At 50.1% G+C, this 24,158-nt stretch overlaps 2 protein-coding genes across 2 annotated transcripts in view; one reads left to right on the top strand and one right to left on the bottom strand.

Moving 5' to 3' along the window:
* The window catches only part of LOC131090889 (rho GTPase-activating protein 39-like), a 55,096-nt gene extending 39,397 nt beyond the window's left edge, over positions 1-15,699 (top strand). Inside the window, exons 4-10 of the mRNA XM_058036548.1 lie at positions 1,014-1,560; positions 2,803-2,892; positions 9,767-9,840; positions 11,243-11,442; positions 12,377-12,468; positions 12,979-13,148; positions 13,544-15,699. Of these exons, the coding sequence (XP_057892531.1) occupies positions 1,014-1,560; positions 2,803-2,892; positions 9,767-9,840; positions 11,243-11,442; positions 12,377-12,468; positions 12,979-13,148; positions 13,544-13,738 (1,368 nt within the window). The 3' untranslated portion in view covers positions 13,739-15,699. The remainder of the gene's footprint in view (positions 1-1,013; positions 1,561-2,802; positions 2,893-9,766; positions 9,841-11,242; positions 11,443-12,376; positions 12,469-12,978; positions 13,149-13,543) is intronic.
* Positions 15,700-20,772: 5,073 nt separating this feature from the next.
* Positions 20,773-23,417, bottom strand: LOC131090892 (uncharacterized). The gene is made up of 2 exons (XM_058036558.1): positions 22,775-23,417; positions 20,773-21,980 (listed from the first exon to the last, which is right to left on the bottom strand). Exon 2 carries the CDS (start codon positions 21,747-21,749, stop codon positions 20,817-20,819), a length of 933 nt encoding a protein of 310 aa, XP_057892541.1. The 5' UTR covers positions 21,750-21,980; positions 22,775-23,417; the 3' UTR covers positions 20,773-20,816.
* Between the last annotated feature and the right edge of the window lie 741 nt (positions 23,418-24,158).

The raw sequence follows: 24,158 nt of genomic DNA, 5'->3' as shown, positions 1-24,158 counted from the left end.
TGGGCTTGTATGATAGAGAGGAAAATTGGGAGATAAGAAAACTCAGTATTGGAGGAGGGTGGGCAGAAGTTCTGGGACAGGCTAAGCAGAGGTGGCTGTGAATGAGATGTGAGAGAGAAGCCACAGAGAGAACAGAGGAGAGAACCCAGAACTTCCTGAACCTCAAGATAGTATGAGGAGGTGACTCCTCAGAAGGAACATGCTGAAGGAGCAGGTAGGGTGATAGAAGGGAAACCAACTCCAGGCAGGTAAGGTGGTTTGAGGGAGACTGAGGATGTTGAGATGGCAGAGAACTGCAAGTGGGGATTTTTAGTCAGTGTGTTGAGTGAATTCAGAGGGTGAGGAGGTAGAGGAGTAACTCAAGGGATAAAAAGAACGAAGTAAAAAACCAGGAGAGATTATTGTGCCCCAGGCTGGCAGTGAGGGGTGGAATGTGATGTGTGCTAATCCCGTCATCCGCATGCAGAGACATGTGGGGTGTGAGATGGGAAAGGGTTGGACTGCAGAAGCCTCTGTCCTGAATTTGGGAGTTCCTCTATACTAAGAAGGAAACACTGACTTGCTCTAAACTTCTAAGAACTAATGTGTATTTTGGGGTTAACTGTAGACCACTGTCTTATCCTCCTCCTGGGCTTCTGGAGCTCCATTGAAACTGAGGAGTGCAGAGATACTTGTTTCCTTGATGTGTGCTTGGTGCCACAGAGCTGTGCTGCTGCTCTGGAAATTGGCTCAACTCCTGTCTATCCCTGTAAACTCAGCAACAGCTGGGATGCTCAGCCCTGTTGCTCCATGTCCCAGCACTTCCCTTAGGGACAGCATTAGTGTGTGGCTGTGCCAGCCAGGCTCTTTCAGAACTACAGGTGTTATCCACCAATTCTACATGTACCAAGTCATGTTTGTACAGATTCACCACTGTGCAGTTGCTGGCAGCTTCATGTCTCACTGTGGATAATTTTCCTAGCCAGGTAAGGAGTCACCTAAGCTGCTTTTAACATGTTTGTTCTTCTTTGCAGCCTGAGACGATAGAGCTGGAGCCCAAGCAGGAGGGCAGCAGCCAGCGTGGTGGCTGTGTGGAATGCCATTTCCCTTACAGCACCCTACGGAAGCCCATCTCTCAGAGCAGCATGGCAGATTGGGCTTCCAAAAACCTGAACATGCACACACAAGGCATCTTCCGACGAAGGATCTCCATCTCCAACATGCTGTCCTGGAATGGTGGCTCCATTAAAAAGCCAATGCTCATCACTAGCAACCGGACCATCAAAAAAGAGGCATGTGAAATGTTCAAACTGGTGCAGAGCTACATGGGAGATCGTCAGACTCGCATGGACCGCAATCACGTGGCGTTGGTCACGGTCACCAAGTGCTGGAGCATGCAAGGCTTGCGGGATGAGCTCTACATACAGCTGATCCGGCAGACAACAGATAACATGTGCTACCGAAGCCTGGCGTGGGGCTGGGAACTGATGGCCATCAGTCTGGCCTTTTTTTCCCCATCACCCAAATTTCAGTCTTACCTGGAAGGTTACATTTACCGCCACCTTGACAGTGATGAAAAGAGTAAGTGCCTCATGCACCTCCTCTGTATGCAGCAGCATCTTTGTGAGTTGTGCCACATAGCCAAGGTTGTCTGGGTTTTAAAAGTACAGGTAGTTCCCCAGCTAGTGCTGTGGGCTCTGTTAGTGAGAGCACAGTGTACTGGCTGAGTTCACCTTTCATTGATGGGATGAAGCTGCCACCAGCTCGTGTCTGGCAAAAAATTGCAAATCCCAGACTGTGCTTACCTCACCCGTCAGCACTGAAATGAGCTGATGTCATCCCTCCAAAGGCAGAGCTTTTCTGGATTCTCTGATGACATAATTTACTTTTAAGATCCTTGAAGCTGACAAAATAAAAGGATTGTTAGCATCTAAATTTTTAAGGGAGCCATTGCAGACACTGAGAACAGACCTTGCCTGTTTGGGGATCCTGAAGAACACAGGCTTTTAGTGTGAAGAGATGAAATTTATGTGTCTTTCAGAAGTTTGGGGACCAGCCCAGCTTATATTCCGCTATTACCCCAATTTTAAATTGCTATAGCATCTGGTTGGAGAGGGTGGGGGGATGGGATGTGAAGAATAGAAAAAAAGCAAAGTACCAGCTTGGAGAGTATTAACTGGTATTTATTGGCTTATTTCCACTATTTCAGCCACACGCACTGTATCTTGTCCAATCTCAGGCCAGAAACTAGACACCTATTTTCCTCTTGATCTCTGGGGACCTGCTGTGTTTGAAGCCCCCCCAGATCTCCAGGGTGGCTACTGGAGTTCTGTCCCTGCTCATGAGCATGGCGACAGAGGTCGGACCAAGGGGCAAGTGCTACACTGGCAATATTTGCCTTCTTTTTTTATGATTTTAGCCTTAATGTGGGATTTCTTCACTGAACTGCCTGTTGTGCAGCACTAGTTTAAGTTTTATAAAGATTTTCAGCCATTGTCACTTCTGTCCAAAAACATTTCCTCCAGCTGTACTTTGCCTAGAATGCAGGCAACAAGGAAGAGTATTCTGAGATATTGAGAGGATGGTTCTTTTGCTGGTATTTAGCAAGTTTAATTAGGTATAAACTTTTCAACTGTTTGGCCATTTGGAGAAGCTGAATGTTCTGAGCCCTCATTCAGGTTCATTGGGAGCTGGCTGTGGTGCAGGACCTTTCCCCTTCTTATTGGTGGAGTCAGGCTGGCTGCCATATCTCAGGGCAGTTCTGTGTTTTGATATTTTAGTATATACCACATTATTAATTGAGACTCTATTCTGAATTTTCAGTTGCCCAGCACATCAAGGAGCTTGTGGATCTGAAAAACAAGAAGATCACAAAATCCAGGAAAAAGAGAAAACAAAACACAGAGGATGAAGGTAGGGAGAGGCACAGGAAGCTGAGAGAGAGGTCTGCGCTGACTTTAGGCAGGCAGCAATGCTGAGCTCTGCTGAAAATCAAACCATTTCTTTAAATACAGAGACTTGGGTTTGGGAAAATTTATCCGGTGGCAGGCTGGTGTTCAAGATTAGATCAGAGCATGGATCAGCAGTGCGAGTGGCAGCTGGGCTACATTTGGGACAGGTGGGGGCCCTTTCCATCACAATTGTGCAAGTTGTGTGAGGGATTTTAAGTTGGATGCAGATTTGGTGCTGTAATTCCTCTGATCTGTGCATGCCACATTTCCTGGAGCATATTCTGGTGCTAGAAGCCAGAAGCCATATGAGCCAATGTGTTGAAAAGAACCTGTCTCAGTTGTCTTAATGGATTTTGTAAATCACTGCCTAACCTGAGGCTCTTTCTGGAGGATGCTGGTACTTGGTGAAGGACACTGTCTTTTTCTCTCCAGAACTGGCTTCCCTTGCCAACACTTTCTGGGCTCTGCAGCCCAGGGCTTGCCCTGGCATCTGTGCGGAATGAACAAGAGCTCGCACATTCCTCCAGACTTAGTTTAATTGCTGGCTGCAGGATAACACTTTATCTGGCTAAAGCCTTACTAGGCAAAGTCCATTCAATATTTTTTATATTGCTTTCAGGAAACTTCAGTTAGCCCTGTGAATTCCTCTCAGGCAGCAGTTTATATCAATTGACTTCCGTGTTTTTAATCTGTGAGAGCTGGAGTCCAGCTTCCTGAATTCCTGAGCACTCCCAGCAGACACCTGCTGCCTGTGGTGGCTTCCCTGTGTCACTGCTGTGTCACCCTGTTTCATGAGGCAGCTGCAAGTCAAGGGGTAGGGCTGAGGACAGCCCTGGGCTGAAGCTCCTGCATTAACAGTGTTCATTGTTTCTCTGTCTCTGGTGGGATTCAGAGCAGAGACCTGCAATTGCATCAAAGGATTATATTTCCAGTAGGAATATGTGTTTTTTCTTTCCTGTTCAGGCCCAGGAGAGTTCAGGCCATTCTGAGCCTTTGAAAATTCATTTTGCATGTGCTCCGAGGGACTAAGACATCTTTATGAGACAACTCCATGGAGATTGTTCTGTTCAGCAGGCCATGATGTGGGCTGAGTGGGCTGTTCTGTGCAATAACCTGTCTAAATTGTGTGTGCTGGAGATGTGCTTAGGAAAACAGATGTAGTTTTTACCTAAAAACAAACATTAAATTTAAAATTTAAAACAAAATACAAAAACCAACAGTTAGACTCTTTGTAGGTCCCTTCCAACTCAGGATTTTCTATGTTGCCTCTGATACGTATTTTTAGATACATATATATATATATATAAATGTTATGAAAAAGGCATGCTAAGATAACTTTATAGAGTTTCCAGAAGGAAGCACTTGAAAGTCAGCTGTGCCTGTGTACTTGTGTGGCCTCAGCTGGGGCTCTGGTGACAGGTCACACACACTGTTACCTTTCATAGAATCATGGAATCATGAAGGTTGGAAAAATCCTCTAAAGTAATTGAGTCCAGCTGTTCCCACAGCACTCTCAAGGCCACCACCAAATCATGTCCTGAGGTGCCACATCCATATATTTTCTTAATACTTCCAGGGATGGAGGTTCCACCCCTGCCCTGAGCAGCCTGTGTTCCAGTGCCTAATTACCCCTGCAATGAAGAAATTTTCTCTTACATCCAATCTAAATGTGCCCTGGCGCAGCTTGAGGCTGTTTACTCTTGTCTGTCTTTCTGGCCCAGGAGGCTGCTCTGGCAGGGACCAGGCTATGAACCCCTTGTTCTGCAGGAGTTTAACAGAGGAGGCAGCAGAGCTGGCAGCTCACTCAAAACAGCTTTTTCGCAGTGACTGAAACTCTGAGGACTTTTCCTAGAGACTTGACTTTAGAATTGCACCTGAAGTAAGGGAAAATCTTGCAGGAACATGCCATGTTCTCTCTGCTGCTGGCTGGAAAGGTCAGGTTTTTCCCTGGAGCACCTACTTCTGGTTGACCAGCCCTGCTTTCCAGATGTGTGAGGGGTGGGTAGGATGCACCTGAAGCTGCAAGGCTGTTGTGAGAAGTTTCTTAGTGGCTCTGAAATACTAAGATGCTTATGGATGCTGTAGCATCAGTTTAGCGGGGAAATCCATAAGGAAATCAAATGGACTGACTTTGGTCAGAACTGAGTAGAAGTAGGCATCTATGTAAGTCTTTCAGTGAAAAGTTGAGTTGAAGCAGTGAATCCCCACACATGTGCACATACTGCTTTCAGTCCAGAAGCTCATAGGTGAATAAACATTTACCACCTGACATATACTCAAAGAAAGAATTCTGAAGTTTCCCACACTTAACCTCTGCAGTATTCATCTTCTAGCTTAATTCTCTGTGAATAAATGAAATATAAATGTGGTTCAAGGTCTTTTCATGCATGAATAACCTGTTGGCAGGCAGAAGAATAATGGGTAGGAATAAATGCTGTGTTTTCAGAAGGAGGATTGTCTGCTGATCCCACAGAAATGTGAGCTGGTCTTTGGATTTGTACAAGGAGACAAATCATGAGCTGACAGCTCAGTGTTGATAGAAAATTGTTAACAGCTATAAAAATGAAGGGTGCAGAGGGATCTGGCGAGAGTGACAAACAGAGCGATCAAGCAGCAGAGAATGTTGTGTCACCAAAAGCAGTGTTTTTGCATGGGGGAGAGGTCTCTAACTGCAAGTGCAGGGGGAGGTCCCAGTTGAGTCTTTTTGAGGAGGGAAAGACATTTTCCAGCTAGTATATGAATTTCTGTAAACACATACACATTGCTAGGAAGTGGTCAGAAACCAAAAGAGAGATCAAGAGCTTGCAGGGAAGGGACAGAGAGCAAAGCAGCTCTTGGCTGTAGTCATGCTGTGCCCACTCTGTATGTCCTGCCCAGGGGTCCCTCCCAGGCTGATGAGCGAGGCAGGGAAGGTGACATGTGAGCTGGACGTGGAGGAGGGAAGAGGGGCGATGGTCAATGGGATGAAAGAAACTTAAGATTACCTGGGGAAAGCAAGAGGAAAATTTCTCACTGTGTGCCATAGCAGAGCTGAAAGCTGCCTGCTTTTGGTGTTGGGCAGCAGGTTCAGTAATGGTCTGTCCTGAAGCACAGAATGAAATCCCGAAGGGCTAGTACGTTGTCCAGATTGCCATGACCTTCCCAAAGAAGCATCTTGAAGAAGACATCTCGGGGGCACAGGCACATCTATGCTCATGCAGGGTGATTTCAGTTCTGCTGTGATCCAGGCACACAGAAGGAGAGATGGGGTCTTTGTGTGGGGTTCCAAGGAGAGCCTTTATTGAGCTGCTTCATCAAAGGGATCCAGGGATGAGCAGCCGCGCTGGCAGGCAAAGCAGGGTTTTATATAGGGATCCTGAGGGGCAGAGCAGAACACCAGGGCCAATGGGATGAGGGCACAGGGGTGGAGGGAGTGGGAAGGGCCAATGGGATGAGGGCACAGGGGTGGAGGGAGTGGGAAGGGCCAATGGGATGCATTGAGTCTGCCCGTCACAGCAAGGCATGCTGGGAGAAGCTTTTTTCCATACCCTAACAAGGGTGGTTGTGGCTTGAGGGGTTTTCTGTCCAGGGGAGTATTGTGGGTTCTTTCCTTGCTGGCCCACCAGCCCCCACAGTTCAGAGCATAAAGAGGCTTAGAAAGAAATGGGACAAATGCAAAGAGGGGAGGTCTGTCTCTTGATGGTTAATGGTCCAGGTACAACACTGCCTGAGGGTATTGCCCACCTGCTGTTAGCTAGGAGTTTTTTGAAGGGAGATACCAATTTTTAAGACATCCTGTATCTGTGTCTTATCTTGGTGACAGGTGCAGGCTGCTGGCTTGTCTGGCTCATGAACATGGCATTTCCCATATAGGGAATGGCGATCCAGAAGCATTGTTGGGGTGTAGAAGGAAACACTGGTGGTGTGAAAAAGAGGAGCTAAAGCAGTGCTGTAAAATGGATCTTGGGCAGATCTAAGCCAGGAGAGCAGCACTGCTGGTGCCAAGCCCAGTTTACCTGCTCAGGAGCACCTACCCCTATGCTATAGAGTGCAGTGAGATGGGATCCTGGTCTGAGAACCTGCTCTGGCTGTGCCAGGCTGAGATCCAAAATGCTGTGGTAGATCAGAGGAATATCTAGACAACAGCTTTCTGTAGTGCTGAAATACATATTCTATGGCCAGGTCCTAAATCCACACTCTTTGGTGAATTTTTAGGACTTTTTTTTTTTTGCAGGAAAGCATTTAAGTCAGTTCCAGAAGGTATGTTCCTGCATGTGTCTAGTCTGGATTTTAACTTTTTCTAAAAGGAGATGTTCTTTAAGATGCTGTCCACATGTGTTTCTAGGCTGGAATATGGAGAAATATTTTCCTTTGAAAACTATTTTTCACTATGTGGGCTGTTAGTAGTCTTCTGTTCCAGAGCTCCTGAGGCTTCTGTGATACCACAGGGAATAACAGATCGTCTTGAATTTCTCAGATTCATTATGTGCTCAGAGAATTGCCTTCAGCATTAGCCCTTTCCAGGCAGTGCAGATGAAGCTGCCCAGCCCTGCAGCAAGAGGCTGGAGGGAGTACCTGGCCCCCATGTCTGGAGATGTCAGCGTGCGTGATGAGCTCAATGCCAGTCGTCAGTCTCTAGCTGAGCGTTCTGAAAGCAGCAGATGGTTGGGACAGGTTGCTGGTTTGGAAAAGCTGAGGCTAAAGCTAAATTCTACTCCTCTCCCTCATGTGCCTTCCTGCAGCTCAGCATGTGCCTCCTGGCCTCTCCATGTCTCTCTCCATTGTTGCCCATCCCACTCTGCACATGCCAGGAGCACTTATGTTGGGGCAGATGGCTTCTGCTCTGGAGCAGGGAGACTGCATGGAAGCCATTGGTCTGTGCCCTCTGGGATGAGTGCTGCTTACCCTGTTCCTCAGGGCTTTTGCCTCTTTTTTGGCCACTCAGGTCTATGGACAGTATCTCCTTCATCCTCCTGTGCACGTAGCAAGTTTATTTTTCAGTTATTTAAATTTGGTCAGCTTCACACGTGACCCCAGCAGGCCCCATTGGGTCAGAGGCTGTACATGGTTGTCATGGGAGCAGGAGGCCTCGCTGCAGAAAGTGCTGGATGTAGGTTTTAGGCTTTTTCAGAGACTGGGAGCTTCCTGGGAAAATCCAAAATAGGTTTCAAGCAGATGTGTCTGACTGCTGCCCATGCATCAGCCATGCAGAATCTGCAGGACACCAGTTTCTTTTGCAAACATTGTTAAGCTTTTAGGGTGATTATGTGTTTCATGGTCTAAATACAGTGTGAAAAAATAATGCTTATTATTAATTGTGAATGTGCTGTCTCCTGCAAAATTGCTGGGATGCAGAGACGCAGTCCAGCTTCTTCCCCTTCCCCTCTGAGAAGGGTGACACCTCTCTTCAGGGTGTGTCTCACATTGGACAGCAGAAGCTGTAACCTGGGATAGTAAAGCATCACAGGGCATCTCATTTGGTTTGTTTCCTTTTAATCCTTAGATATTCCCAGTGTAAGTCATGCCTAGCAGGATTTTTGCTTACAGTGAATATTTTGCATTAGATATTCCCTAGAGAGAAATTCCCAAAACTGGCTTTCCTTCCCATTGCCTCTGGGAGATGGGAATGCTGTTGTACCTGCTCTGGTGTGGCTCCAGCTGTGAGGCAGATTGATGGAGGCAGGAGGTGCTTGTTTCATCGAGAGGAGCCAAGGACTGTGGTTTATCTGCTGGCTGAGAGGATAACACATCTCCCACCTCTGCTTAGGAAGAGTTTGTCCTCCCTCTGCATTAAGAGGATTTGAAGACGTCCAAGCTCCCAGTCAGCATACCTAAGCCATAGGGTGTGTGAAAGGCTGATGTGAAATGCCCAGCATCTGACTAGAATGTAGACTTTCACCGCCACAAGCATTTGAACTGTGCTGCAAGCTTTGGGCCTGGCAGGGAATCAAATAGGGCAGATCTATTCACTGCTTTCAGTGAGCAGTTTTGGGTTTTACTTGAACAAGAACAAAAGGCCGATGGTTTTGGAAAAACTCTCTCAGCAGTCAGTGCTCTGTCATTGCAAACATTTCTCTTGGTGTCACAGGAGGATTATCTCTGTGAATGGTGGCTTGCACTTGCCTTCAGAGTACACTGAACCAAGCACAAACAGAGCAGGTGCTCTTGTGGAGGGCAGCAGCTTTTGAGGTACAGTTCCCAGGCTTTGGCGTGTCCCATTTTCCTGGTCTCACAGAGCATGCCTGAGCTGCTTGGTACAGGCTTGTGTTGGAGAAGGTTGCAGGCAGGAATGTGAGGAAATCTTCTGCAGATCTCTGGGAAGATAAGATCCCATCAGCTCCCCACGCCTCTTGTTGTGTCCTGAGGTCACTGTTGGTGCTGCCACTCTGTCCCCACACACCTTTCTCTGCTGCTCCTCTCTCACTAGCAAAGGAACCGAAGTTCTCAAATAATAAACAACCTTGGCTGTGCCCAGCAGGCCAGGGCCTAGGCATGTGTGTGTGCCCAGGCTGTGAATGCTGAATGGGTGCCACGCGTGCAGTCAGGGTGGGGCAGGTGCGCTCCGGGTGCGAGAGGCAGAGATCTGCAGGAGCAGGGATGGGAGGTGCAGAGCTATGCACCTTCACTCTGGAGATTAATCTTTCTAAGCCCAAGCCCTGGCATGCACTGACACTGTCTGCCGTGGGGCTGGGAGACTTCAAGGTGCTCAATGTAAGTTTTGGCAGTCCCGCCCTGCTGCAGTGGGCTGTGCCTTGAGGGGGCTGCTTGTGCCAGAATGAGCTGCTGTGCTGGAGGTCTCTGAAGGGCTTCAGTGCATGGTGCTGTGGGCTGACCACTCATTTCCTCTGTCCCACCAGGTCTACCCATTAGCACCTACGCCAAGTACTGCTACCGGAAACTCCATAAAGTAGCCATCACTGGAGGCAAAAAGGTGAGCAGTTGCCCTGGCTGCGGGGCCTGGGGGCTGCCTGGGGGACTCTGGTGGTCACCACTGATTCAGTGGTGGGAAATGGAGATAGAGTGAGTAGGGGAGGCTTGCTCAGAGTACATTTCCCCATGAATGTGTGGGAGAGGGCTGCTGTCCAATTCCTGCCATCCTTCTGGCAGACAGCAGTGCCTGCTGTGCAGGTATCTGCATAGCTTCCTGGCCTCAGGGACAAAGACAAACCCAACACTTACCTGTTTCCAGGGTATAAGGAGCTGTCTGTGCATGGGATACTCATAATTTTGTTTCTTCAGGTGAGGGAAGAGTCTCCCTTTGCACTGAGAGCTTGGGTCTTGCAGCTGTTTTACTGCAGAATTGTTCATTACCAGTTCAAACACTCATACAGCAGAGATGGTTGGTGCAGAGGGGAGTCTGTGCTCTGTGTTGTCTGTAATCTTCCTTTCTTCCCTCTGCACGGTTCTGCCTGTGGCCATGAAAAGTGGTAGATGGCCTGTCAGTTCTAGGTCACTGAGCCAGATCTGGTCATTGGGGTGGTTTTTTTTTGAAATTCCTTTGGGAACTCCCTGCCATCTGAACTTTGCATAGTGAACAAATTAGCTGAAATACCTTGAGAGGGGTGAAGGCTCCTGGCTTCTGCCAGGGGTAGGACAGTAAGCCTCCAAACACACATTGCACACAAGTGCAGCCCTGGCCACTGACCCTCAGAGGGCTCAGCGGGAGCTTCTCCCTGTCGTGTTCCCCACTTGGCTGCAGGATCACTGCTGAAGGCCACTGTGCTGGACAGCCTGTTCCCCCTGTGACAGCTCTGTGCTTTTCCAAACTGCTGCCAGAGGACATTCAAATCCCCCTTTAAGTGTTGGTATTTGTCAGAAGCAACAGGTACCAATGCCTACTTTTCAGGTTTTAGCACCTCTGAGAGCAAAGCTTTCCCTGGAGTTGGAAATACCTGGAATTCCCATCTCCAAAGGACTGTTTCACACCTGTCAGTGGCTTAAGCGCTCGCCAGATGCTGGGTTGGGGTATGGGTGCCCTCTGCTGACCTCACACAGCTGGGGCTGGGCTGGGCTCCACTCCATACTGCCTCCTGCAGCAGGTGGAGCTGCAGCCAGAGCAGTCCCCTTGCTGTGCAAAACACAGCAACAGAATCTCCGCAAAACCAGCCCAAATTCTCCAAAGTGGTCTCCTCTGCTCCTCCTGGGCCTGATGAATAGACCCACCCCTGATTTTAGGCAGCAGAACAAGAACCATGCTGCCAGGAGGCTGACAAGGTGCCCACACTGGGGGTCAGTCTTCTTTGTCCTGTCCACTCACCATCCCCATCCCTGGGTCACTCTTTCTCTGTGGGCTGGCTGTGTCATGGCTGCACAAAGCTTTTCTCTGTCCTCAGGGCCTCCGTAAGCCAACAGTGGAAGAGATAACGCATGCCAGGAATGCCATCCTCACGCCATCGCTCTTCGGCAGCTCCCTGGAGGAAATCATGCTGCGGCAGCAGGACATGTATCCAGGGAACAAGCTCCCCTGGGTGCAGACACAGCTATCACAGCAGGTCCTGGCCCTGGGAGGGGAACAGACTGAGGGGATTTTCAGGTGAGCTTTTGCGGTACTGTGCTACTTTTGAGCAAACCACATGTCAGTCCTCATAGCCAAGAAGTCAAGATCGACCTCCACAAGCTTCCTCTTCCCTAAGAATAGCACTTCACTGTGGACTGGACAAAATCTGACTTTCCTCAGGTTCAAGAATCACCTCTTGTAGTGTCATTAGCTAGTTTGCGTGTGTTAGCACAGAGGGGACTGGTGTAGGTGTGACTTAACTATGTGGACAACTCATCCCCAGGCAGGGTGATGAGCTTTCATCTGATTTGGCAATGGTGGTTAGCCGGTGTAGGGGAGGGAGGAGCTCCCTCCCTGGCATCCTGGCAGAGCTCTTTATCTAATGCAGCACATCAGCCTCAGTGCTGCACAAGACACAAGGAGTCAAGAGAGACACAGAATCTGTGTGGTGAGCATGGGGGACTCTGCTTTGGCTTTGGGTTTTCTTTGTTGTTTTCTTTGTGTGTGGTTTTGTTTTGCATTTAAGATTTGAATTAGTTTTTCAGTACCTAAACTTAAGATAGTTGTTAAAAGGCTCACTTTACCTTGTATGGGTAAATTTTTTGATAGATAGGTAGATAGATAACAGATAGATAGATGTGTGTATATATATAGCTATATTTAGCCAGAGATGCTGCTCATCTTTGGTCTGAACATGCTGCAAAGAAGTCTGGTTACAGAAAATATTCACTCCTGAGAACAGAGATAGTTGATATCTGAGCTAGTTAGAGCCCCCACTTCAAGATGGTGTATAAAAATAAGCACCCCCTTCTCTCTGAGGAATTGCTGCTGTAGCTGCCACTGGTGCCTGAGGCCTTCTCCCTGCTCCCTTCTCCCTGAGGCCCCAGAAGCAGCTTCGGAGCCATGCTTTGCTGCCTCACCAAGCACATTGCCTGGCTCACTCAAAAGGACCTTTTCTGTGTCTCTGCAGGATACCAGGTGACATAGATGAAGTCAATGCATTGAAATTGCAGGTGGATCAGTGGAGAATCCCAAACAATCTCAGTGACCCCAACATACCAGGTACAGGACTGTTGCAGGTGTGTTGCTGCAGCCTCAGCCACGGTACAGTGTGGAGGGGCAGGTGCAAGAGCAGCTCAGTGTGTGTGCTGCTGCTTGGGAATGTGTACACAAGCTGTCTGCACTGACATGCAGGGATTTTGTTCTGTGTCTTTTCACTGCCTTTCCGAACACTGCCCATAGAGGAAACACTGGGTGTGGGGAGAAATCTCTGTCTCTGATGTAGTAAGGCTGTGCAAGCTGGGCAGAGTGGTGGGAGTCTTTCAGGTCTCCTTGTCCTCTTCTTTAGGCAGTCCCAGAGCTGCTTCCTAGAGGAGCAGGTAGATAGCAGCCAGTATTTGCCACTAACTGGTCTGCTTGGGTCCCTGAGCATTTCAGAGCCAAGACTGAATCAAGGTGAAGCAGCACAAGCACAGAAATCGCTTCTCTGCCATCTCTCTCACTGCCAAGTTTGCCCCTGAAGGGGGTGGGGAAGTGACCAGAGCTGTTCTCATGCACCTGCTTTCTGCCCAGCCTCTCTCCTCAAGCTGTGGTATCGGGAGCTGGAGGAGCCTGTGATCCCCCAGCAGTTCTACCAAGAGTGTATCAACAACTATGAGAACCCCGATGCTGCTGTGGCTGTGGTGCAGCTTTTGCCGGAGCTCAACAGACTGGTGCTGTGTTACCTCATACACTTCCTGCAGGTAGGCAGCCCCCCCAGCCCTGCACTGGGGCCAGGAGCATGTGAGGCTCAGTTAGTGGGACAGCTGTGGCGGGACCATCAGCACAATTTTAAGATCTCTAATCTGTATTAAGGTGGGATTGATGGAGGGGTGTTTGCTGGCCTTGTTCCTTATGGGAGCAATAAACCCTGATCCTGATCTTGTAGAGCCTGGAGTTGGTTTCCTGTCTGCCAAGGCTGCTGCTCTGTTGGTTATGTCAGAGCACAGTGCTCTTCCCTGTGGACACGTGGCACTTGGGGCACTGTCCTTCAGGCAGGCTTTACATCTGCTCTCCTTGCACCTTTTCTTGGGCCATGTGTTTGGACTTCCTTGCCCTTTCCCACTGCTCCATCTGAATGTGTTCTTGCTATCTGCAGATCTTTGCTCAGCCATCAAATGTGGGCAGAACAAAGATGGATGTGAATAACCTGGCCATGGTGATGGCCCCCAACTGCCTGCGCTGCCAGTCCGACGACCCTCGCATTATCTTTGAGAACACACGCAAAGAAATGTCTTTTCTCCGCATGCTGATAGTACACCTGGACACGAGCTTCATCAAAGGGCTGGTTTGAGCCACTGGCCCCACACTGCAAAACGTTGCTCTAAGGAGTTGCTAGATTAAGTCTTCTCCTCTCCACTTAGGTTTCTTCCATAGTCCTTACTGTTGTGATGCCCTGGGTTAGCCCTTCAGCATCTCCCAATGTATGATCACAAGGACTGGACATTTCTGGAAGGCTTGGTTCTGTCAGCACCAGGAAATCCTTGGGCATGCCAGGTCAGGTTTAGCAGTTCCTGGCCTTTCAGTGTGCAGTCCTCTTCCTGAGAGCCACAAGATTGGGTGCTCAGTGAAAGCGCTGTGACATGTGTGAGGAACTGCTACATGCGGCAGTGAGACTCTTCATTTTCCTTCTGGAGGCAGAGTTAACTTGAGGTAGGAAAACATCACTCCTGTGCTGTGGCAAGATCTGGTCCGAGGGAAGGTGCTGCCTCATCAGGAATAATCCTACTACTCTGGGGCCAGCCTTGTTCACCTCTGCAGACTGTTGGCTGGAGATGTCAGAGTTGTTCTGACATCCCACAGTGCTGTTGGTAAAGGGCTGTGAAAGTGCAGAGGTTCAAGAACTGTAGGGCTGTGCAGCAGTGTGTAAGACCAGCCCTGTGCTGAGTACCCACCCACACCATGATGCTGGGTACAACAGGAAGGCCACACACCTAACAACAAACAGGTAAACAACCACTTTGGCATCCTCTTAGTGAGGGCCATATCTTCTGGAGCAGTGACCCCAGTGGCCTTGCAGCTCCTGTTTGCTACAGACAGCTGAGCTGACACCAGCTTTGCTGAGGAGCTCCTGAGCCTATGCTCAGAGCAGCCTTCACAGCTCCAGCTCCTTGCACTCCCCTTCCTAATACCACATCCTTCCCAGACTACTCTGCCAGGAACTAAATACCAGTTTGACCCACCCTTCAGGCTCAGCCCAGGTCTAAAGAAAGCCCACAACAGTCAGAAGTGCTCCTGTGCTCAGGTACACCCTTCCAGGCAGAGCAGCAGCAGTGCTGTGTGCTTGAGAAATGCTGGTACTGCCTGTAGTCAACTGTGGTATCCATGCTCTTCCTTTGAGGTGTTTTCCTTGCTGGAGGCAGGTCTGCTGCAAAAATGTGTGTTTTGGGATTACTGTTGCAGTGCAAAGTCCGCCAGTATCATGCAAGGTTGCATTTGTGTTTCTGTATCCCCCTCCCTTTCCAGTGGGGACCTGGGATCATCCTCTCCAGACTGCAGTGGGGAGCTGAGCCCTGCCCACAGTGACGTTCAGAGCTGATGCCTCAATCAGTGCCAGTGTGGTGCCATGTGCAGACTCTTTCTAAGAGGGTTCCCAGAGCCTATGTTCAGATGAGTTTGAATGAACTCCAGAACAGGAATTCAGTTTGTGCCCAGCTGAATAAAGGTTCCTCATACCAGATGACCCTGTGGTCCAGGAAATCTTGCTCCCGTGTCAAAATAAGCTTTGTCAAGCATGCCCACGAAATGTGCCAGCATTTGTTTCACATACACACCCATCTCCATGCTTTGATGCCTCTCAGCTTGTTCTGTCCTTCTGTAGTGCTGAACAACTTGTTCTTCACATGTGAAGCTACTCCCCCAGAAGTGTAGAGACAGGCAGAGGTTACCAGCTGTGACATGCTGTCCTGAGATTTGAATTGCTGAACAAGCTCAGGCTGTCCTGTTGCCTGCCAAGGGCTGGAGCAGCCACGTGGGACCTGCCCTCCTTCGGGCTGCAGGTGCCTGTGTCTGTGTCAGGCTTTGCCTGCAGCCACTGCAGTGGTGATCCATGTTACTTCTTGCACTTAGCCAGTGGCAGTCAATCAAACCATAGGCATTTGCTGCTAGTAAAAGTGAATGATTCTGGCAAGGGTTGTTAAACATGCTCATAAAAGACACTGGATATTATTGTCTTTGCCAACAGATTTGTAAATATCAATCAGTAAAGTAGCTTTTCCTCTGTTCTAATAGTAATAAATACAATCTTCATGGCTGTATCTTTTGTGAATTGTCTTTTTTGGGAATTTCTGCAGCATGATTACATCTGTGTGGGGCTGCACATTTCAGCCTGAATGTCAGTGCTCTTGAGTAAGATTTGAGAATCAGCATGAAGCAAGCATTTGGAAACCATGCTTTGGGCTGCTTCTGTTGTTCTTAATTCTCAGGCAACTACCAAAGGACACTTAATGAATCTTGGAAGAGAATGGTTTGAAACACGTAAGAGACAATACTGCTTTACACATATCTTCTGGAGCCTTTCAGGGTCATAAAGGTATGAGAGAAGTTTATGGGCAGTTGGAGGGTAAGAGGGATATTCTGCTTGTGTCCCTTCTCCAGCAGCTGGGAGTGCTGCAGGTGGGCTGCAGGAGGTGGCCACACAGGCATCCTCTGCATGGCCTCCTGCGGGGTCTCTGCTGATGCAGATGTAATTTATTGGGCTGTTAGGCTAAACTGATGGGGACATTTTTATGTTCAGACTAGAGCATTCTCTCATCTTTCCTTGCTGGTCATCCAGGAAACCACTGGGAGCAGTCTGTTGGTGCTCGAGACTCGTGCTGGTTGCGCAGTGTCGTGGGGCTGCAGGGCAGATGCCAGCTGTGCCACTTCAGCCACATAGGAATGACCCCAGGCTCTGGATTGTGTTGCTGGTGCTCTGGGGGGGGGTCGCTGTCTTGTCAGACTAGGAAAAGCTGCTGCACTTCAGACAAAGCCAATGAGGACTGTTCTGTCACACCAGCAGTTAAGGATCACATATGCTGGCCATACCACTGAGTTTTCCCATCAGTCTGGCTGGCAGAAGTGTTGTAGGTGGGCTGTGGGGCAATAGAACGCAGAAGGAAGACCAGGAACATTGTAACCTCACACAGCCCTTTCCTAGGGGGATGTCTGCAGCCCAATTTCTGAGTGTTCCCCAAAACTTTTCTGTGAAATGAGCTGATTTTTGCCAAATCAGAAAAGGCCACAAACCAAGTGCTTCAGCTCAGGCTCCAAGACTCAGGCTCATTCCTACAGTCACCATGACCTGACACCTGGATCAGTTAAAGAAGTGATGGCCTTGGAACAAGCTTGTGGTTTGTTCCAGGCTTCTATGAGCAGTGCAGTTGGAGCCGGCGCTCGAGGGCAGCTGGGACGCAGCTCCTTGAGAGGAGGCACCAGTGGCTTGTCCATTACCTGCTGCTGGTTGTGAGAGACTGATGTGTTCCAACGGGGCCAGCACTCCTGCAGTGCCGGGTGCTCTTGCTTGTGCTGTTGGATTTCCGGCTGGTTTGACTCTCCTTTTCACAGACCCTTACAAGAACTTTTTGCTATGCCTGCAAACAGAAATGGTGAAAGCAATTCTGCTCATGGCAGCTGATAGACACCATGCCCTCATGTCTGTTGCCCAGGTGCCAACTCAGCTCCTGAAAAGGCTGGGCAGATGTTGTGGATCACAGGTGGATTTTGAACCTGTGTCCTAGATTGCAAGGCAATGTGTATTCTATTTGCCATCTTTTAGAGGTCTGACAGTTATCTTCTGTTAATTGGGCAGTTCTCTTCATCTCTTCCACAAACCAATCCTCCCTCTGGGGAGACATTAGCTGTTAATGGGCTGTTGAATGTCACTGCACGACTGATAAAAATTACAGCATCCCATTGTGAGATGCCCCGCCCAGATGGAGGAGCCAAGGATTCTTAACTGGATATAATCTGAGTTTTTGGGACACCAGATCAACCTTTCCAGTGGATTCTCAGAGGAACAGCTGCCTTTTCCACTGGATCTTCAGAGGAAGACTACGCTCTTCTACAGGATCACTGCTCCAACAGAACCACATCTGCCACTCCAGGAAGACTGCAGCCACCATTCCAATTGGACTGCTACCAACACCCTGACCAACAGGGTGTCAGGTTGTATTCTGACTCTGTCAGTGGTTTTTCTTTTGTATTATTGCATGTTTTGTTTTGTTTTTTTCCCTTTTCCTAATAAATTGTATTACTTGGAGTCTCTCACTGGTTTTGCTTTCAAACCAGAACAACCTGCCTGTAGGTTCAGCTTGAGGTGGAGAAAGGGCTTAGCTTTGGCAGCTGCCTGATGTTTTACAGGACAGGGCAACCACAAGGCTACCCCTCTATAGAGAAGTTCCCCACTGTCTTTCCTTCCATTGAAAATGTGAAGGGTCTCCCTGCCCTTGTCCACCAGAGATGCACAGAAGTTCTGCCACCTCCTCAAAGCTCCTGGGTAATGAGAGGCCAGTTTTTAGTATAATCCTCATGTAGGTTTTTAGTCCAATCCTTACATGGAGCTTTGTACTAAATCAGCCCTGTGGGAAGATAGAGACCAGAGGAACAGGCAGGTCTGCTTTGGGAGCCCTGCGGCTCTGGCAGGAGGCAGAGATGGGAGGCTCCCTGTCCTGATTCTGCCCCAGTGCTGGTTTGATGTAGCTACAGCACAGCACTGGCAGATTGAGCAGAACTGGCCCGTGGAGACAGTGCCAAGCTGGGGCTGTGTGGAGCAGGGCTCTGGCTCTGCCACACCCATGGACTGTCTGCGAGACACCCAAAAAAAAAAGAGATGGGAAAAGTTGAATTAATTGCTGAGGTTATTGCTTTTAGAGGTCCTGTTGTCCTATACCATTTGTCAGCCATGGTGAACAGTGGCAAGAACTGGTTGTGGATGCAGTGGGGTGGGGAAACCAGCTCAGGCATTCATCATCCCATGACGAGGGAACAGGAAGGAGCATGGGTGTTCTGAGTGAGGTGGACCACATAGGAACCTGACTGGAGTTGAGTGCTTACAAGTAGCCATGCAGGAAAGCTTTTGGGACATATGGAGTTCACTCATCCGCTTATTCCGACTATTCCTTGCAAAGCAGGGGACACCAGCTGAGGACTCTGTCCAGGCCACAAGGATTTGAACCTGCATCTCCTGCCCCAGCCTCTGCCTGGACCTTCCTCTGTCTCACCATGTAAACTATCCATTTTGTCTGAAGTGCTTAGTGTTTACAGGTACCATAAAGGGAGCTTGTGTCTGAGGACTGGAGGACTGTGTGACCTCTGCTGTCAGGGCTGGATGCTGGCAGAGATCGAGGCCCGAAGTCATGAAGGTGTTAGGAAGGTGAAGGCTCTTAAAAGCTGCAGCTTCTCCCAAAGAAGAACTAGTGGGTTACATCAGTTCCCCTCTGCTCACAGATACATTTCTTCCATCTCATCTGTGCCACATCTGGTCTTTTGTTCAGATTACAAGTGAGGTGGGAGACCAGGTAGTCCATGAGGGATGTAGGGGGTGTGGAATGGAGGAGGGAGGGGGGCCCTTCCTTTTCAGTGAGCTGCTGGATTGCCTCAGCTGCCTTGAAACAGGCTTCCCTGAAACAACATGGCCGTGGTGCCTGCTGGGGAAGACAAGGGCACTGCAAGTGCAGACAGCCCCAAATACTGGGCTAGGGTGTCCCCTGGTGGGTGTTACCTCCTTGCTCTCGGGACATGTCCATCGGACCCCATAACCCCAGGGACCACCGAAAGGCCTGTAGAGCCTCCTCTGCAAATGGACAGCCCTGTAAAGAATGAGGAGGTGAGGAATCTTCAGCCTTCTCCCTTCTCCCAGCTAAATCAGGATGTCTGGGTGTGGTGATGTAGAAACGTCTGCTTGTCTGTGTGTCCCTCCCAGCCACTCCCTGGATGGGGCTGTGCTTGCTCTGGCCAAGGGCACAGGGTGAGGGTGGGCACCCGTCCCTGGAGATATGTAGCCAGTTCCCAGCCTCTGGTGCTCTGGTCAACAAAGAAGGGGTGAGAAACTGTCCCAAAGTAGAAGGTACCCAGAAGTGGAATTCTGCTATGATGGCACACTGACCTGGTGAGTCACTCAGCTCCCATCCTTGTGTGCACCTTGGGAGCAGTCTGGAGGTCAGCTAGACCTGTGGGACCTCCAGCAGCACTCTGACATAAACAAGTACAAGCAAGGTGAGGCACAGTGGGAAGAGCAGGACACAAAGCTTATCCCTGGCCTGCAGCACATTGGTGTGGAGGGTGGAGACCATGTCCAGATGAATCTGTAATGCTCCTGCCCCAGAGTGGGATGCTGCAGCAGCTCTGCAGACTGCAGGGCCCTCATGGGGGCTGTGTTGAGGCAGCTGAGGGCTCTGGCAGAGGTCTAGAGACAGGAAAAGACCCTCTTGGCACAGACTCTCCTCCTTTCCACTGCCATGCAGGCCCCAGAGTGGCCAGGCAGGGAGGAGTGGAGGGTCTCAGGCAGGGAATTGCTTCAGCCAGGCACTGAGGCCTTCGTGACAGCTCTCTAGGGCTGCTCCTTGGGTGCATTGCCCTGCCACGAGTGTGATTGTCTCAGCTGGAATGTAGGAAAGCAGAGCTGCTAAGCTCAGGGCCAGCTTCCCAATAGCACCACAACAGCCAGGCCCTTGAGGGGAAGTAGCTGAAGGACACCTCACTGGGAATTTCCTCCCTGTTTCTCAGGAATGTTGCCTAAACACAGACCTTTGCCCTTGGACCTCAGGCCCTTGCCTGAGCCAGGTCAGCCATTTCTGTGATGATAGAGATCCTGGTCCAAGCCAGGATCTCCTCCCCTGAGCTGCCTCATCGCTGTAGGATTTTCCAGTGTTCATCTGGTCACTGTCCCTGCTTTGCTCCCATGTACCACTGGCCTGTCCTGTGCTGGATAGGGCAGTGCCCTCCCAGCTCAGTTCCTGCTCAGCTGTCCTATGACAGCTCCTGCTGCTCTCTGACAGTGAGTCATGTGGAGTGCACAACTCTGCTCATGCTGAGCATAAATAAAGGATTTACAGGTGACACCTGAACTCCTTTGCAGAGAAAGCAGAGAAGATCCAAACTGATCCTTCCACTTGCTCAACAGCGAAGCTTGCTAAACAAGACAAAAATGCTGGCTACTTCTGGCCTCCCTACCTCAAATTCCCTATAAAATTTGGTCTCAGCATGACAGAGGCTGAAGAATGAAAGATAGGACAGGTTACACTAAGGAAAATGCCCAGAGACAGTATGGTCTAGCTAAAGAAAGCACAAACAAGGCCTTGGAAATAAACTCTTTATTGCCACCACAAGGATGTGGTCTGTGTTTGCTGTCTGAGGGCTCTTCAGCTCTCCAGTCACACACCTCACACCTTGCATCAGATGAACTTTGGGCGCTTTGCTTGGTGCTGTGCTCTGGCCTGGGCTGGAGGGATGGGCTGTTGGGAAGGCGATGGGTCCAAGGTAGGGAGAATGTCCTCAGTGTCACAGCTCTCCATTCCACCTTGGGATGTGGGTGGGTTTGCAACAGGCCCTTGATAGTTCTTGTTGAGGGCTGCTGCAGGCCCTGGTTGACTGATCCGCTCTAATACTGAGTCAGCAATCCGATTTGACATGGTCCTTATTTCCAAAGTGTTGGCTAAGGCTGTTGAATTTAGGCTCCTTTTTCTTTCCAAGTTCTCCTTCACCATTGCTTTCAGGCTCTGCTGTTCAGATGCTCTGGGGAATCCTTGTCCAGCTTCCGTGTCCTGCCTTCGACATGGTTGGGATGACTGCACTTGTCTGTTGGAGACATTTCCCCCAGGAAGCTCCAGGATTTCAGTGTACTCACCGCCAGTGTCTTGTTCAAACTGAGAAGTTACAGAGGATTCCAAGGTGTAGTGAACACTCTCAACAACTTCTCTGGTGAGTGTGTCAAGGGAGGTCTTTGAAAGTACTCTGTCTGCAGTGTCCTTGGATTTGTCTGCTTGGGTGGCTCTTCCAGCAAGAGGCAGGTCCTCCCACTTGGCTGCCACCCCTGCCTCAGCAGCTTTGGATGTGCTGGATGCCAGACGGTCCCCCAAGATCTCCAACACTGTTGCTACAAGCTCTTTCGCCATCACTTCCATTTTCTGATGGTGATCTAGAGAAGTATCCAAAAGTTCTACTCTCCTGCGGCCTAAAAGTCTTTCTCTGATTCCCTGGGCAACCCTCTGTAAAAAGCTGCCATGCTGATTCCTAGGAATCTTCAACCTCTCAAACACTCTGTACACCACAGTCTCAACTAGCTCTTCAAGCTTCTTGGCTTGTGCTGCAGTTAGTTGCTCAAACATAGCATTCAAGAGGCCATTGTCAGTGCCATCTGGCTTCCTCTGGGAGTCAGCAGCAGTGCTGGCATCCTTCTGCCCCAGCTTAGCTCTGGAGTAAGTTTGGCCCTTGTTCAGAGCTGCTCTCCCTTTTCTGCATGCCCCCAGTTTTTGGCTCTTGGGTACATTGGAAGGCTTTTGAGGCTGCAGCTTCCCCTGATAGGAAGTGTTGGTGATTCTTGGCAGGCTGGGGCCATGCTTAATTGGGCCCAGGATGACAGAAGGGAAAAAAAAGTGAAAAGTGAAAAAAAAAAGTGACATCTTTCTGAAAAATGACACCAGGTTGTGGGTCATGGTGCCTGGACAAGCACTCAGCGCCTGCATGCTGAGGATTCCCGCAGGCCCAGGCCAGCACTCTGCTTCAGCCAGGCACGAGGGCAGGGGAGAAGGGCTTCCCTCAGCACGGTGTGTGCCTGCACATGGCCCTGCTGCCCGTGCCCAGCTCAGTGCCCTGTGCTGGCTCAGCTCCCAGCCCTGGAGTCCTTTCCCCACCACAGCGCCCGGCCCAGCAGCACCGCCCTGCACAGTCCCATGCCCCTGAACACAACGCTTTGCCTACTTTTTGCTGTGCCAAGATCTGCTCTGACCGTAGCTTGATCCTGGTCAGGTACTGCCTGTACTCATTGAACTCCTTCACAGTGCAAATCACCTATGGAGGGACCAGGGCAGAATCCCCCAAAAACTGTCAAGCCACACAGTCGGCCTTCCCCAAAACAGCCCGAGCCCAGTGGGAGAGGAGCTGCCCCCAAGCCCTCCCCCCATACCCTGGTGTTGGGGCCACTGCTGTCCCCCCAGCCAGGGCTGAACAGGCAGCGTGGGGCAGGCTGAGAAGGGCAGGACTGGGGCTTGCCAGGAGGATGTTGGTGCTGCTTCTGCTCCCAGGGACAGCAATGCACAGCCCTGTCCTCTGGCAGCAGCAGCAGCTGCAGCAAGGGCTGTGGGAGCCCTGCTTGAAGGGGGCTCTTCTTGATCAGCCTGATGTCCAAACCTACCTTGTTTTCTCTGGTGACAAAGCCCCGTTTCTTCAGCAAATGCAGCACATCCTTGCGCTTGTGGTAGTCCTGAAGGACAGGGTCATGCAGGCAGTTGTATGCTGGGCTGAGGTGGTGGCAGTATGGATCATCCAGAGTGAAACAAGGAAGCGGCCGGTGGAGCTGTAAGAGAGTTTTCAGAGGATGAGGAGGCAGGAGAGTGGAGTGAAGAGGTACCACAAGGTACCTGTGAAAAGGTAAAGGTCTTCTCCATCCTTCTGTAGGCACAGAGACCTGCACAGACAGACTACAGGGCTGGGCTGTGATGTGTTAAGGGAGAAAAGACAAACTGCAAGCAACCCCACCAGCAAATAGGTATCTTAGGCCACCAGGAAGAACTGCAGACCCATCCGCAAATTAACCTTCAAAGGTTCAAATGCAGCCAGTGGAGAGTGGATGAAACCAGTCTCCTTGGGTTAGGCCGGCCCAAGGGCTGTGTTGGCTACCTCCACCTCCAGAAAATCTCTATCTTGGGAAGCTGCAGCGCAAACTGGAGGACAACAGTGTGTGTATACCCCAGGCAGGGAAGCCAAGTTATTCCAAAGGTGCCAAGAAGGCAAGCAGAAGGTTGGAATCTCCCTCACAAGTGCCCCAGGGGGCCTGACATTGTGGGATGAGCTGGAGGAATGAGCTGCCTTGGCACCCAGCTGTCTGCCGAAGGCAGGGGCCCGGCCACACACATGCACAGTGCCAGAAACCAGTGCAAAGATGGACAAGTGCTTTCTCCTCTGTATTTCAGGGAGCCTGGAGTTTCCCTTGCCCAGTCCTGTCCAGTTGAAGGGCTGCAGCTCCTGCTGTAGAGCAGGTGGCCTCAAGAAAATCTATTTCCTTTGCCTTTTCACCCAGCTTTCCCCTGCAGAGGACAGGCTTGGATCCAGGTGCCACAGGGATCTTGACTGCGAGTGGGAGGTTCAGCAGTTCAGGGTCCATTTTCCTGGTATCTCCTTCTCCCAGGCGTGGTCTTCTGGGGCTGAGATAGGAAGACACAGACACTCAGGTGTTGCCCAACAAGCCTCCTGCATGGCAGTCCTGGAGCCCTAGAGCATCACCCCATGTCCCAGGCTCCCCAGCAGAGCCCTCTATACTGGCCCAGGGGTCCCCTCCCCCCTGATTCCCAGGGCACTCAGCAGTGCCTCTGCCTTTTGGCAGGACACCAGCAGTGGCACGGTGCTCCACAGCTCTTGCCAAGACCTCTCATGATGCTGTGATCCCACTCTTACTCTTGCTCCAGAGACACAGCAGCTGCCTCCTTGCTAAATATAGCCAAGGGCATTAAGGGCATTGTTACATCATGGTGATGTCACATCAGTGCATTGTCACATCATGTGCTGACACTGTGTCCCAT

This window comes from Melospiza georgiana, chromosome 17 (assembly GCF_028018845.1).
Source record: "Melospiza georgiana isolate bMelGeo1 chromosome 17, bMelGeo1.pri, whole genome shotgun sequence".
NCBI classification, from domain to species: domain Eukaryota; kingdom Metazoa; phylum Chordata; class Aves; order Passeriformes; family Passerellidae; genus Melospiza; species Melospiza georgiana.
Note: the sequence above shows the minus strand (reverse complement) of the source record. Positions and strands in the feature narration are given on the sequence as shown.